General features: G+C 40.2%; 4 protein-coding genes across 4 annotated transcripts in view; 3 read left to right on the top strand and 1 right to left on the bottom strand.

Moving 5' to 3' along the window:
* LOC137403553 (uncharacterized) overlaps positions 1-16,200 on the top strand; it is a 411,606-nt gene that overhangs the window by 168,014 nt on the left and 227,392 nt on the right. The window lies entirely within an intron of this gene.
* LOC137404170 (uncharacterized) lies at positions 3,047-3,950 on the top strand. Its single transcript, XM_068090327.1, has 2 exons — positions 3,047-3,424; positions 3,552-3,950. Exons 1-2 carry the CDS (start codon positions 3,047-3,049, stop codon positions 3,948-3,950), a joined length of 777 nt encoding a protein of 258 aa, XP_067946428.1.
* Positions 4,014-4,688, top strand: LOC137404172 (uncharacterized). The gene has a single exon (XM_068090329.1). It carries the CDS (start codon positions 4,014-4,016, stop codon positions 4,686-4,688), a length of 675 nt encoding a protein of 224 aa, XP_067946430.1.
* LOC137403554 (BICD family-like cargo adapter 1) overlaps positions 9,991-16,200 on the bottom strand; it is a 141,852-nt gene continuing 135,642 nt past the window's right edge. Inside the window, exons 2-5 of the mRNA XM_068089506.1 lie at positions 12,369-12,497; positions 11,014-11,142; positions 10,735-10,830; positions 9,991-10,336 (exon numbers count right to left, since the gene is read on the bottom strand). Coding sequence (XP_067945607.1) covers positions 10,233-10,336; positions 10,735-10,830; positions 11,014-11,142; positions 12,369-12,497 — 458 coding nt within the window. The 3' untranslated portion in view covers positions 9,991-10,232. The remainder of the gene's footprint in view (positions 10,337-10,734; positions 10,831-11,013; positions 11,143-12,368; positions 12,498-16,200) is intronic.

Raw genomic sequence — 16,200 nt, forward strand, 5'->3', positions numbered from 1 at the left:
GGCATACAGTTCCGATCGATCGAACTGCCAGATGACAAAGTTATAAGGAAAGCGTCGTCAAATTCAGCGCTCTCACCTAAAGGCTGCAAACTAATTCAGCATAAACAATAGTCTTTTTATTACACTGGACGTAATCAGTGATACAAACACACGAACAACCGTCAAAACTTTAGAATCGCCGTTGTATTACACTGGAAGAAGTCAGTGATACAAACGCCACACGCAAACTAAGTCAGCATAAACAATAGTATTTGTATTACACTGGACGTAACTAGTGATACAGACACTCGAACTACCGCCAAAGCTTCAGAATCGTCTTCATATTACACTGGAAGTAGTCAGTGACACAGACACCACACAAACTCTGTTTGATCAATTCATTGCCGATATAGAACTAGTGCAAAACTATTACAGTCAAAGCAAAGAATCAGAGCTCAAGCTATATGAGGAGCTAAAAAAAGCTGAACAAGCTGTAGAAGAAGCCAAGAAGAAATTACAAGAAGAGATGGAAGAGTTGGAAACTCGCATGGCCGCCCGGCGCGAAAGACTACAGGAGAGGTACAAAAAGTTAAACACCGAGCAGACGACACTCACCGCAGACGACAAAGTTCTTCACAGAATAGTCCACCAGTAATTGCCACACCTCCCACAAGATTTACAGATCCAGCACAAGCTACTCAATCAACCTCTCCACAGGCTGTTCTTCAACAGCATTCGACATGGCCCAAGAAAACGAGTGACTCTTTTACGAGAGACACAATTCCTGACCGTTTTGATGCAGACTCCAGACAATCAACACAGCGAAACTATCAAGCGTCTCATCTGGCACAGGAAATCACAGAGCATATGCACATATCATTATTTGCTCCACCTGAGCCGAGTGTGTTCTTGGGAGATCCCTTGGAATACGCTGACTGGCGAGTAGCCTTTGATAGTCTCATAGACCCAAAACGAGGATCTCCCATAGAGAAGCTCCATAGACTAAAGAAATATGTAAGTGGCAATGCCAAAGAAACTATATGTGGCTACTTCAGACTTCAAACAAAATCTGCGTATGAAGAAGCCTTAGCTACGTTACACGAGGAGTTTGGTAGGGAGGATCTGGTAAGGAACAGCTTCCGGGACAAATTGGAAGGCTGGCCCAGAATCGCAAATAGAGATCATGACGCCTTAAAGAAATACTCATATTTCCTTAAGCAGTGCCTTGCTGCACAAAGAGTCATGCCTAACCTTCAAGCGCTCAACGACAAACGAGAAAACAAGAAGTACATAAAGGTTTTACCGGCTTGGCTGGTGAACCGCTGGACTTACTACGTCACTGACAAAGAAGAAAAGAAAGGATTTCCACCATTCTCTAAATATGTGGAGTTCATCTCTCATGAAGCAAGGGTGTCAAGTAATAATCTTCGAGGCACAGAAGATGCTCAACCTCACCCTAAACCTACTCCTTCAAAAAGAGAGAGGGTTTGCAACGTACGCTTAAGCGCCAGTAAACCGAGTGACTGTACACACTGCCAGAAAGGTACACATCCTGTCGCAGAGTGCAGATCATTGGCAGCTAAAAGTGAAACGGAAAAAGAAAGGTTCATCAAAGAAAACAGGCTATGCTACGGTTGCTTGAAGTCTAATCACCTCAGCAAAGCTTGTCAAAATCGAGCAACTTGCACTAAATGTGGTAAACGTCACCCAACGGTCCTTCATAAAGATTTCCAAACCACGCAAGAAACATCTAGCAAGACCGAGACTGGTGCATCTCGAACCAAACCGTCGACAGAGAAGCCCAACGGTGAAACCAAGAAAAATGTACACACTGCAAAACAAGGGAAGGGATCTAATCTGCTCAATAAGATAGTGCCAGTCTATGTATCATCAGATAAAAGCGAACAGCTTGTCTAAGCGTTATTAGACACATAGTCTGATGCCAGCTTTATAACTTCTAGTCTGGCTAGTCAAATTGAACCCAGTTACACCACAGAGAAAATCACAATGGCCACACCGTACAAAGAAACAACACAAAGACTTAACCGCTACACCATTAGCGTTAGAGGTTATGGCTTACAAGACACACAGAGGGTAGAAGTACGAGCTTACAAACAAATTACGTTACCTTGCAATAGAAATCAGATACCCAACAAAAAACATGTATCAGATATTCCACATCTGAAACACTTACAGCAAGAAATTCCCCCAGAAATGGATATACCCGTTGGTATTCTTATCAGAGTACACTGCGCTACAGCCCTTGCACCAAGAGAAGTCATTATCGGAGAAGAGGGAAAAACATTTGCCATGCGTACAGTGTTTGAGTGGACCCTATGTGGTGAAGTGAAAAAACTTCCAACCGAGCATACAGTACACAGTATCCAATCAACTCAATCAAGCACAGAACGCTGCGAAACAATCAAAGGAGCATTACAGACCAATTTAACATCTCTTGAGATTCTAGAGAAAAGCTACGCTAAAATTGAAAACCCACTAGAAGATGCTAACTGTCTCACCAACACAAAGATGTCACAGAATGACAAACAGTTTTTACGAGTCTTAGAAACAGGAGCTAGAAAATTGGAGAATGGATCGTGGTGCTTTCCGCTGTCATTCAAAGATGAAGCGCTGTTGCCTAACAACCGAGCTCAAGCAGAGAAAAGGTTTGAGCAACTAGCAAATAAGCTCAAAGGAGATGCAACATACAAAAAAGAATATGATCAGTTTATGAGAGAAACGATCGATAACGGGCACGCTGAACTTGCACCTGATGAACCCGTTAACGGAAAAACATGGTATATCCCTCATTTTGGAGTGCGTCACCCCAGAAAGGATAAATTACGTGTTATGTTTGATGCCAGCGCAAAGTACAAAGGTCAATCGCTTAACGACCAGCTACACACAGGAACCGGCGTGATGAATAGTCTGGTAGGAATCCTCCTACGATTTAGAACAAAACGAATCGCTATATCATGTGACATCGAAAAAATGTTCTACAATTTCTTTGTAACAACAGACCATCGATATTTTTTTACGTTTCCTGTGGAAGAACGCTAACGATAGTATGGCCAACCCTCAGGAATACAGAATGACTCAACATTTATTTGGTGCAACTTCTTCTCCTGAGGTCGCCACCTTTGCATTACGAAAGATCGCAAAAGAATACGAAGAAGAAATGCCAATAGCTAGTAATTTCATTCTAGAGGACTTTTATGTCGACGATGGCATAACAAGTGTAGACACAATAGAAGAAGCAACAAACCTTATTCAAAACGCCATAGAGATATGTGGAAGAGCCAAACTACGCCTTCACAAGTTTCTAACCAACAACCGCGAAGTATTAGCCCACATACCAGCATCAGAAAGAGTAAAGGAAGCCCAAAATCTGGATTTATTCAGAGACAAACTGCCCACCGAGAGGACCTTAGGCTTAGAGTGGTCGGTAGAAAATGACGCAATACAATTCCAAAACAGCATTAAGTCTATGCCATCTACTAGAAGAGGGATCCTATTGGTCATATTACAACTTTACGACCCATTAGGGTTGCTAGCACAATTCATCCTTAAAGGACGACAAATATCTCAAAAAGGCCTGTGGAGAAAAAGGCGAGTGGGGCGCAAAAGTTTCGCCAGAACTGAAATCCCATTGGGAAAATTGGAAAAAGGAGCTAAGCAGACTTGAGAGCGTAAAAATAGAAAGATGCGTCGTACCGAAAAAATTTGGCTGCGCAACGCAAACCGAGATACACCTCTTCTGTGATGCAAGCCTCAACGGTTACGAAGCCTGTTCGTATGTGAGGCTGGTGAACAACCGCAAGGAAGCCCACACAGCATTGTTGATGGCCAAGTCACGAGTGGTTCCTTTCAAGCAAATAACAGTTCCAAGAATGGAGTTGCAGTCCGCCGTCGAGTCGGTCAAACTCAGCTCACTAATCAAGGCGGAATTGAAAGTTAACATTGACAAATAATTTTTTTGGTCAGACTCAGCAATAGCTTTGGGCTACATCAAGAATAGTGAGGCTCGGTACCACATGTTTTTAGCAAACAGGGTAGAAGTTATTCGAAAGAATTCTAAAGTCGAACACTGGTTCCATGTACCTGGCAAGGAAAATCCAGCTGACATCTTGTCGAGGGGCGCAAGCCTCCTTGAATTGTTACAGTCTACTTGGTGGTCTGGACCAGAATTTCTGCGTAACTTGGACATCGCAGTGTACCTGGATGATAAGACAGGCAATGAGACCACAGCCATAAACGATCCCGAAATCAAAAAGCCTAAGAACATTCTTAGCACAAACATCAACATTGACAGTTTGGTTCCTTGTTTTGAGAAATTCAGTTCCTGGTCGAGACTGGTCAAGGCTATAGCAAATGCAAGAAAGATGCTGAGCGCCAGAAGCTTGAGTAAACCTGCGTTATTGCCAGCAGATACGCTACAGGCCGAAATCATCATAATCAAACTGGCACAATCTCAAGAGTGGAGTGCAGATATAAAACAGCTGTCTAAGTCAAAAGAAGTACACAAAGGGAGCAGCCTTCTAAATCTGAGGCCATATTTGGATGAAGACGGACTACTCCGCGTTGGTGGGAGAGTTAAACACTCTCTAGCGCTGACAGACAATGAAAAACACCCAATACTCATACTGAAAGCATCCACAATTGCCAAATTACTTGTGACGCCCTTCCATAAAAAGATACACCATCAATGACTGACCACTACCATTGGAGCAATAAGAGGCGCCGGATACTGGATTACGGGTGCAAGTAAACTTGTGGGAAGCGTCATACACAAGTGTGTCCAATGCCAAGCTGCAAGAGGTCTACCAATAACACAACTGATGGGAGATTTACCCCAAACTGGTGTGGAGCCATCCCCACCATTTACTCACGTCAAAGTAGACTGCTTTGGGCCATACACGGTGAAAGACAGACGTACCGAGCTGAAACACTGGGGTCTGCTTATAACGTGTATGTACTCCAGTGCGGTGCATATTGAAATATTGGAGGCAATATCAGCGGACAGTTTCATCAACGCCATAAGACGTTTCATATGCTTTAGAGGAGGCATTAAAACAATATACTGTGACAATGGTACCAACTTTGTTGGTGCGGACAACGAATTGGCAAAAGAATTTGAGACAATGAACTGTACACTGAAGGCGGCATTGAAGGACGAGATGATTGAATTTAAATTTAACGCGCCTGGTGCTAGTCATGCAGGCGGTGCATAGGAGCACCAAATTTGAACCATAAAAGGAGTGCTCAATGGAATGATAACCACATACAAAAGTAGGATGACCACAGAATCATTAAGAACAGCTATCTATGAATCAATGTCTACGGTAAACAGTCGTCCACTCACTGTGGACAACCTTTACAAACCAAACGAAATAGTAATCACACCAAATCATCTAATTACGATGAAACCTAGGCAAGCACCATTGCTGCCTGAAGAGTTCGACAAGCAAGAAATCTACGGAAGAAAGCAGTGGAGAAAGGTACAGATGTTTGCCGAGGAATTCTGGACCGAGTGAAAAGCCGGATACATCGCGAATATAACCAACCTGCAAAAGTGGTAACAAGTAAAGCGGCAAATACAAGCAGGAGACTTGGTGCTCATCATTGATGATTTTTAACCGTGCAATCAGTGGCTCACGGCAATTGTCGAAGACACCATTAATGAAAAAAGCGAGTTACCCAAAAGAGCCAAAGTTAGAGTCACAAGTCGTTACCTAGACAAATCAGGAAAGAGGCTAGAAAAGGCCACCATACTGGAACGCCCCATACAGAAATTGATTCTGCTCCTTCCGTCTGAATCAGAATAGTCATTTTGTAGCCTTACAGTAGAGTACATTGTAGTTAGCATCATATTTTCATAGTAGCTAGTAGTAGTCCAAGTTCTTTTTTGTTGTGGGTATCGTATCCACATTTCTTAGAATATCCATTTTTGTGTATCTTTAGCATTAACATGTTTATCGTCTCATTAATTTTCCGTTATAATAGCAAAATTAGGTGGGAGCGTAATAGATATAGTATAATTTTGAATCAGCAACACCCATGTTCCACTTATTTTCTAGTTACTAGTAGATTAGCAATATACAATAAATCATGCAAGTTCGTATTGGCTATGGGCTGGGATCAACCACTGATTGGTGTCATTGGAGGCCGGCTGTCAGTGTTGAGTTTGGGGCATTGTTCGCTGCCCGGTTGTTTGGCGGTCACAACTGACAGCCCTTGTGCTGCCTGGACGCGATTGGCCTGCTGGAGTGGTACCGTGATCTGTCAGCCAATGAGTCCGGTCCGCACCGTCAATTTTTATTGGCGCGCTCACCTTGGCGCGCTCTGTCAATACCGGTTAGTAGGTTTGAAATATCACTAGAAATCAGTCAGTACAAATTCTACATTTACAATTATACCTACTTTTCTAAATGTTGCTGCACTTTAAACCTATAAGAGAAGAGAGACTTAAAGGTATGGATTTTATAGCAATATATTATATCAACAGTTGTGTACCTTTTTATTACTCATTATTACGTATTTTTATCCCGTTCGATCTAAAGCATTATGTGATCACAATTTATTAAACTATTTTAGATTTCACGGTGTCAATCAATAAACAGCCGTGAAAATTAATAACCTCTCCAAGCTTTGAAATTGCAGTAGCCTACAACTCTCTTTGAACAATCTATTAGATCGAAAACTGAACCTCCATTTCCTAAAAGCATGACGAAATTTGCTACACAGAAACATGAATTACATAAATTAATGCTATATTTATACACTTCCTGTTAATATTTTAATTTCAGTCTGTATTTAAAGCCAGAGAATAACCTTATGTTTTAGTGGGGACTTGATCTAGTCCGAATAGCCGTGCTTGTGATTAGCTGGCTTCATTTTGCTAATGAAGTCGCCTGCTTGCGAATATGAGAAAAGGGGGATAACTTTAGATTGCCACAACCCATAATTCTTAGAAAACCTCTTGTATATATTGAGTGATTTTCAGGGGTGAGAAATTTCCAAAGTATAAATGAATAACAAGAATGCTAACAATAGGTTCCTGTGTTTCACCGTGAGAACACTTGATAGAGCTGCGCTGTCCATGATAATAGTTCCCATGCTTAGTGATGCCTCCCATCTTGTCTTCGGTACATTTCATCATTCATTCTACACAATAGAGAATTTGATACCAAGCAAGCGCATAATAGTGAGCTCTAGTGAAACTATGAATGTGTTCATTTATTAAAAAATCATGAGGATACACTAACCAGTTTGATTATCTGATAAGAACAAGTGATATTATATTACGGCGAAAAAACTAAGCACTTTAGATCAAAATCAGAGACAGTCTATTCAGAGATGATTTGAGTGCAAAGTTTTAAGCATTCCATGATATTGAGGTATGGACTAGCTATGAATAGTAATAAAGTATAGCTGACATAATATAGAGAGAAACAATTAAAAGCAATTATATAAATAACTTAGTGCATCATTTGATGTGCTACACCATAAGTACAAATCATATAGAAATACAATCACAACACTTCCCTGGGAATGAACAGAGTAATAATATACATGTATACCAGTTATTTATCTATTGATTTAAAATCACAAGATAACAGATTTATTGACCAGGAAACAAATCTGTACTATTTTGCTGAGGTTGGTATACAAAGCAGGAACAGTTGATTATTAATGACATGATTGTTATTTATGTAACTACAACACTGTGGTGGTTTAATGTGTAACTTGAAGGTGTATGAGTGTGTGTCATTCACAAGTGCTGGTTATTTCTCTAGTTTACAAATAAAACATCTACTCAGTATTTTGTGTATCAAGAGCTTATCACTTATCACTTATCACTTATCACTTATCACTTATCACTTATCACTTATCACTTATCACTTATCACTTATCACTTATCACTTATCACTTATCACTTATCACTTATTGAGAGCTCCAAAAACCTTCCCACATCAATAAAAGCATACTTTAATTAAGCCTTGGTAGTCCCTCCATCCAAGGCTGCCATCTTCTGCCCATGTAGCAAAAGTGTTATTCTACTGACGACTTGAGCGAATGCTATATTTGTACAAAGAGGTTGATGACTGCTTCAGCTATTGATCAATATGTTAGGTACTAGAGCTTGGTTCACACTATATTGTCGCACCTCGGAGTTGATGACGCAATACTTTGGTGATTGTCGATGATAATGATGTTCAAACTATCTCCAACCCATCCGCATTCGCAAGAGGAAATACTACAATATGTAGTGTTCTCATTTCTAACAATTTTAAATCTTTGAAAATAAACCTATTTGTTTTCAGTGCAGAAATCAATTATTAGTTCTGCAGCGACTATCATTAATATATAGAATAAATCGTGCCATCCGCGACCACTATTTACGATCGCCGAAATCGTTCACATTTGAAAAGCTGTTGTCGATGCTCGGCAAAATGTCGGAAAAATTTGACCGCTGCAAACTTTCTTAACTTGTCTGCATTACTTTGTCAATGCCATCTGTTTATGGTTCACGTAATCGAAGATGATCGGACGAAAGGAAAACGCTGCCAAATGAGGATATAGTGTGAACCAGCCTTTGAGCCTCGTCTCTCTTGATTATAAGTACAGCATCGATGGGCAACCACTAGTTGTTACTTGTCTATCACTTGTGCAACCACTAGTTGTTACTTGTCTATCGTGGATTTATTTTATACTATCCAGCCTATCCAGCTAGTATTGTTACTGTATACTTGTAGACTAGATTAACAGAAATTGTAATGTTGTACACTTATAGTGATGAACAGGGGAAAATGATTATTCAGGCAGCTAATTTCTTCTAGCTGGCCAATTGAAAGCAATTGACTTTTCTTTTTATTTAATATTATTTCCTGCCAACTGCCTATCATTATACAAATACTATCCTGATATATGCGAAGAGTACAACAGTGATGAGTGGTAAATAAAACATATATAGCGTATGAAGATAATATCTTTCTGTATCCTTCAGTCTAAATTAAAAATCAATAGCCATGGCTGGCATCAAAACTTTAAACTTCCAAAATTTTGATTAAATGGAATCATATGCTAACTACCATAAATATTTTATTCATCAGTGAGCATAATTTTTTAAGTATATGCTTGGTTTCCATATACGCCACAAGCACTGGCTATCAGTGGTGAAATGTGAACCTAGGCACCGAGTACCAACGGTAGTTGCCGGTGGTCATCATAAGAGTCTAGCGCGGTTCAAATTTCGCAAAAAGCCGCAGGCAAAACATTCCCGAAATAAATGCAATGTATAGGTCAGCATTATTGAAACGAAATGGCGAGCAAAAATTTTTATAAGGTTGTTAGCGATGCAACTTTATGTGAACCGAAGCTGCCGAGCCTAGCGTCGCAAGTGTTTGGCTGCACAAGATTACCCCAAGGTCTTGCAATCGATATGGGAACCAAGCTTTAGGCTTCTTATGTATACAATCCACCTCAATGACATATGCAAGTTGCATAATGCCGGCTGTTGTTAAGAGGTCATGGGAATAATATACTTTATCTGAACCATTTGGGTCAATAATTCTACCCTGTCATGGTGACAGAAAGAAGCAGCTTTTAATCCATTTATAAGATACAGGACAGCTGAAGGATTTTTAATCAGCAGGATTTTCTCATGATATAACCTCCAAGTTATATTTAGTTGCAAAAAGAACCAGACATATTGCTGGGTATGAGATAATATCTTGTAACTTATAATTGATGGCGCAGTCCATGATATAGCCTCAGGTCATCAAAAAATTCCTCATGGTTTATTAAATTAAAGGCTATTTGAATACCTCAGATTTTACCATATTAGGAAATATTAGTCATGTTCATCAATTCAACATCTTTGCTGCCCCATAGAGTGAAGTTACAAGTTTTGAAAGAACTCAGTTATGTAGTGTGGTTGTTTAAGAAAGTCTTACAGTGCAATATTTATGGATGAACAGACAAATTTGAAAGTATAAGTATATTTATTCAAGAATAATAAAATACAAGATGGATGTATTACAATATAGAGAACAACATCCTGTGATCACTTTGACAATGCGGGTCTAGTGAGGCTCTCACGTGTCCTTATTTACTATTAGCCTGCCCTCTGGTTTGAGGGCTGGCTGGTCATTTCTCTTGTCATTGCTCATTGGCTGGTTGGGCTAAAACGTAGGCCACTCGGCATCTTTAGTGTCTGTCTGGGTAGATTGTCAGTCTCGGCTGCCACACTATTAACTATCTGGGTGGTGACATTGATTGCCTGTCCAATTTGTATCACCTGGAGTCTGCAGGTACGCAGCGAATTGTTCCAGCCTCCTCTGTGTAGCAGATGATTCTGAATAAACAGATATTTCTCATTATAAGTAATTAGTGAATAGGAGTTACTTTTACTAATGAGCAGGAAGATATCAATGGCAAATCTCTAACAATCTGCTAAAGGCACTATAAAAGTCAAACTGTTGCCATTTTGATTTAGCACCATGAACTTACGCAGTAAATTCTCAAACACTATGTAACTCAAGCAGCATAAACATATCTACATAAAGTTACCAGGAGTGAGCCATGATTGATCAACCACAGCCTTATGAAATCAAACCATCAGAGCAATACCACAGCTAGTATAAAATATACTAGTAGGTAATTTATAGGTTACTAACATTGGGTGATACTAGATAGTCAAGATATGAGGTGGAGAGTAAATAATCTTATAGGGCTTATAAGAAATAAAAGTACCTGCTCTCCGTTGTCTAGCCTCTTCCCGTAATAATGACGACATCCTCTCGCTGTCCTCCCGCATCGTTGTAACTTGCTGTCTAGCCTCAACCAATGCTATAACAGTGAGCGTGAAAAACCATCTGTTACATGTGCCACACTGTTACTGCTCATATTTGTGCTTGGATGTAAATAGATCTGCCAACTCTGACATGCATAGCCAATTACAAAAGAAACTGACTTCTCTTCCTCAGTACTGTACTAACAATAGATTAGTGAAACAATAACATAGGAAGTTACATTTTGCTTGCTGCTGAGTTTGTCTCTGTAGAGCTGATACTTTCTGGTTGTTTTCTATCTGTAGAACAGAAAGTTTCTGGCCACTTTCTATATGCAGTGTTGTTATTCGTTGTCTAGCGTCATCCAGAGCTGCAACAGAGTGAAAAAAAACTTGCTGATAGATATTCAACACTTCCACTGCTCGCATTTGACAATGACAGAAGATGCTGAATAAATTGGTGAGTAGATGTACCTTAGCACATTTACATGCTAACAAGGCTTTCATATGCATTATTAATTACAGAAGGAACTAAATGACTGAGCATAAAGGCAGGAATGTAAATGGTAGCGCAGAGACTGAGGGGTGTAGAAGCAGGGACTATGTAGAAGCGCAGAGGCAGTGAGTGGGTCACAGAGGCAAGTGCCTAGAGGCAAAGGCAAGTGCCTAGAGACAGAAACAAGCTGGCTGGCAGTTGTGGGTGGCCAAACTCAGTCTTGAGCCATTCTATAAATATACTCTACTGTATGTGCATTGTATATAGTAGCGTAGAGGCTGGCAATCTTTCACACAAGTAGGCAGACAGATTATGTGGAGTGTGATCAAGTCAAGTCGTGTACTCAACAGTGAAATTGCGCAATCATCCTCTACTTGAAAGCAAAAGTGCATCATGGAATCGCACAAGCTGACAAACAGGTTGATGGTTGACTTGCAAGAAGGTGAGGCAAACAAGCTGTTAGGTGCTTTTTGTAAGATACGAGGCCCGCGTACTACTAATAACAGCTTGACTGCTCAGCTAGCTAAACGCTGCAAGTTTGCTCGAGCTTCTTGCAAGGCAACACTTTCTTGAACATGCGGATCTATGCGTTCCGGCAGGCTGGTTGCTTGACAAAGGTTCTATACACTTTCTCTATTTCCAGAGCAAAATTCTTTCCTTGGCTGAATAACAACTGGCCACTAGATGCATTGAAGCAGCACTTAGTGTGTTACACGCATAAGCCATTCGCAATTCCTTATGAAAAATTTAATTTTTTTAAAAGTTATAAAACTTTGTAGTTATTGCCAGACAAGCTACACAAAAATAAATTTTGATGTTGTTTGTAAGAAATCCTCCAAGAACTAGCAAGTATTAAATTCCTCAAGTCCTCTGAGCAGCACCAGCAAATATCAATTTCATCAAAAATACAACATCACAATAGCTGTTCCTAATACACCTGCCACAGAAGAGATAACACATATTGTCTCATAGTAAAGAAGTGTAATGTTTCATATCTAAACACCAGCTTGAAGGAATGACTCACTAGTCTATCACCACTGACTTATCTTCCTCAGTACTATACTAATAATTGACTAATAAGACATTTACATAGGAAGTTACCTCCTGCCTGCTGTTCAGTTTTTTCCTGTAGAGCAGATACTTTTTGCTGGTTATCTCTCCGTAGAGCGGAAAGTTTCTGGTCATGTCTCTCTTGCAGTGTTTTTATCTGTTGCTTAGCGTCTTGCAATGCTACAATATAATAAAAGAGAACATGTGGATAGTACATAGAGCCGTAGAGACACAGGCGATTCTAGAAGTGTAAAGGCGGAGGGGTGTAGAAGCAAAGGGGTGTATAGAAAGAAGGGTGCAGAGGCAGGCAGGCAGGCACAGAGGCAGGAGCCTGCGAGCAGAGGCAGGCTGGCCTGACAGATATGCATGCTCAGCAGAATTCAGACTCAAGCTGCAAGCATAAAGAATTGTCTTGATGAGCCCGGCTATATGGCCGGCAGGTATTTATGCAGGCTGACTGACACGGGCGGCCGGTTGGCACACAGACTCCATATTAGTGCGATAAAATCAAACACTCACCACAGAAACACGCAATGGTGGTCGACTTGTAGGCGAAACGTGTGATCATTGTGGATTTGGCAGCATAGCTTGAGATCATTTTTGGACTCAGTGAAAGTGAGCAGGCTTGCTTGCAGACAGGGCAATCAATTCATCTATTTAATGACCAGAACATATAACCATTGTCTTCTAGGAGGCAAAAGCGAGAAATCGTTGTCAGCTCGGCAGCGACACCTATGACCGTGATTGACTCTGCTAATCGGGCAGGCAAACTGGGTGGCAGACAGGGAAGGCTGCTAGGTGGTAAGCAGGCGGAAGGCTGGCAGGCAGGTTGCTAAAGCTTGTCGCTTGTTTTAAGAGACGAGAGTTGCAATAGTAGTAGCGGTCGAGCTGCTACTACTATTAAGATAAAATATTAAAGATAAGTGTAGATCGAATAAAATCTAAGAAAAAAATGAAGCTCATTTCACGTCTACCAGTCTTAAGGTGTCAAGCCTCTGGTAAAACTAATCTTGCTGTTTGATAATGAATTCTCTAAGCAGCACCAGTAACTGCGTTTCCATGACCCGCATAATTCGCAAATTAGAGCCAATCCGCAAGTTATTCGCGTCATGGAAACGGCATAAATCCGCAAGCTATCCACATTAATTCGCAGGCTAAGCGAGTTTTGCGATCCGGAAAACTTTATCGAATCCATCGTGCTTGCGAATCATGGAAACGGTACTTGCGATTAATGCGCATTACAATATCGTTGGCTATTACATTAAAAACATTTTCAAGCTTCAGTCCGTTTTTATTTCGATTTCAACAGTCTCAATGCTCCAACATTCCAAACGATCGCTGCTAAGCTAAGCATGACAAGACTGCTTAGCTATTTGTAGAGTCATTAATTAGGCTAATACTTGACCTATGGGGTCAAGTACTAGTGTTAAATCAGCATCGCCAGGTGTTCATTGAAACACTCCATTGCTAAGTAACTCAACTTGCGATCGATCGCTTGAATTATGTGAATCGTGCGGATTAAGCGAGTCATGGAAACATAGTGAATGGCAAGCAGAGAGGCTGGCAGGCAGTTTGCTAAGCTTCCTGCTTGCTTTAAGAGACGAAAGTTGCTATATTAGTAGCGATGGAGCCGCTCAGCAAACCAAAGACTACCTATTTGCTCCAGCTTCTTGAGAAGTGAAACTTACTGCATACATGCATTTGTGCCTTCCTGCAGGCGGGTCGCTAAACAATCATTTGATCAACAAGAGTTTGGTATACCGAAAAATAGCTGTAAAAGTGTTTAGCTGTTGCCTACCAAGCCAAACGAGAGACAGTATCTGATGTGTATAAATGTGGCTTGAATAAAAGCTTATAAGATAAAAAAACTGATTTCACATCTAGCAATCTTATTGGAATTAAGGTCACAAGCATCTGGTAAAATTAACTTTGATGTTGTTTGGTAAGGAATTCTCCAAGCAGCCCCAATAATGAAATTCTAACAGAACTCAGCACCATAGTAGCTGTTCCTGTTAGCATCTGCCTTAGAAAATGGAACCAGACATTGTCTTAGAGTTTGTAAAATAAGAAATAGTTAATCTAATTTTAATCTTTATATCAAAGATTAGTATTGTTATAGAATTAAAGTCTGAATATTAAAGCAAGATGCTGCTACAATATGTACTTTAGTCTGTCATCCAGTTTACTACTAAACATGACAAAGGATAGAGTCATGTTATGTTAGGAACAATTAAAATGCTGTGGATAATCTACAGCAGTCTAAAATATGGTTGTAATACTTTCTACTTTCCATCAAAAACTGCTGCAAAGATGATTAGCTATTCATAAAAAGGAGTGTAATGTTTAACCTCTAACCTCAGCTTGAAGGAATGACTCACTAGTCTACCACTACATACAATAATCATAGTATCATTACTATTGTGTTAAATTCTTCACATCTCAGACATTTCAAAATACAGAAATATTAACAGACAGAATAGTGTGGAACACGAAAGTCAAGCTACTGAGTCTGCCACAAGGAGTTGATATTTAAAGAGCTGCTAACATCACTTCAATCCCACCAGTTTTGAATATTAATATTAATACTCAGACTATGAACTGTTCAGTTGGAGGCTGGAGACAAGCAGCACTCTGTCTATGCAAGACTCAGTGAGTTCACAGGAAAATAGAGATGCAATTATCCAGGGTATGTCCCAGGGTTCAACAATAAATGTATACAATGAATGAATTACTAGCATTTAGTTTAGATTTTCAGTAGAAAGTTGCTGAGACTGAAGAGTTTAGCAGTAGAACAGTTCAAGTAAGTAGCTGGTATCACACTGTATAACAATCCTACCTTCTGCTACTGAACCCAGCTGCCATCTCTTTAATAGCTCTGATGATTCCTTCTTTCTTTCAAACTCAGTTTCCTCCAATGGAGTCCTGTTCTGTTTATTCTTTATGTTGAGGAGTGAAAAGACAGTCACTAGAGACACGGATCCTAACATGACCTTCAGAGCAGTTGTCTCTCCTCTGCATGCTGGATAGTGTAGTGGAGTGTTGAGGTCGTTATCCTGTATGTTTAATAGGGAGTCTCTCTGTAGTGAGGAGAAGTTGTAGAGGAGAGACTCTATACACTTGCTCCTTCCATACCATGCAGCCAGTGTTATAGCTGTGATACCCTTGTCAGTCTTCTCAGCTACAAACTTGTACTTCATCTCATCACTCACCGTGTCTATCAGTAACTCTACACACTCACTGTTGTCTCCCCACACTGCAGCAATGTGTAGTACTGTCCATCCATGCTTCTCCTTCATCCAGAGCAACTCGTCTGCTGTACTTCTGATTGGTGAGAGGAGCAGACGACAGATTTCTGTGTGGTCTCCGTCTGCAGCTAACATAATAGCTGTCCATGAGTCACGCTTGATAGTAATCAGTAACCTCAGCAGCTCAGCTGGTTGGGCTGACTCTAAGGCTGCCCTCAAAGCACTAATCTCCATCTTTCTCTCTCTAACATACTTCTTCAACAATCCTTCCATGTTTAACTGTAACATATGTACTGCACTCTATTAGCTGCTGCATACTGTAAAACAGTGCTGCCCAACCTTTTCCGAACATGGGCCGGATTTAAAAAAAAATGACGCCAGTGGGCCGGACTCACATTTCTAGTCTTACATTCTTTAATAGAACTATTTGAAATGGTTTGGAAAAGTATTCAGAACTGTAAATATTGATTGTATTTTTTATTTATAGAAATTACCCTTTATACAATTATAATTCATAACTCAATTTAAACATAGGGGGTCCTACATATGATACTACATGTATTTCTATTACTTTTATTGCTATCAAAAGATTATAGTCTCCAGATATTACATGAATACGAAATGATCATTAGAAATTT

Source organism: Watersipora subatra, chromosome 9 (genome assembly GCF_963576615.1).
Source record: "Watersipora subatra chromosome 9, tzWatSuba1.1, whole genome shotgun sequence".
NCBI classification, from domain to species: domain Eukaryota; kingdom Metazoa; phylum Bryozoa; class Gymnolaemata; order Cheilostomatida; family Watersiporidae; genus Watersipora; species Watersipora subatra.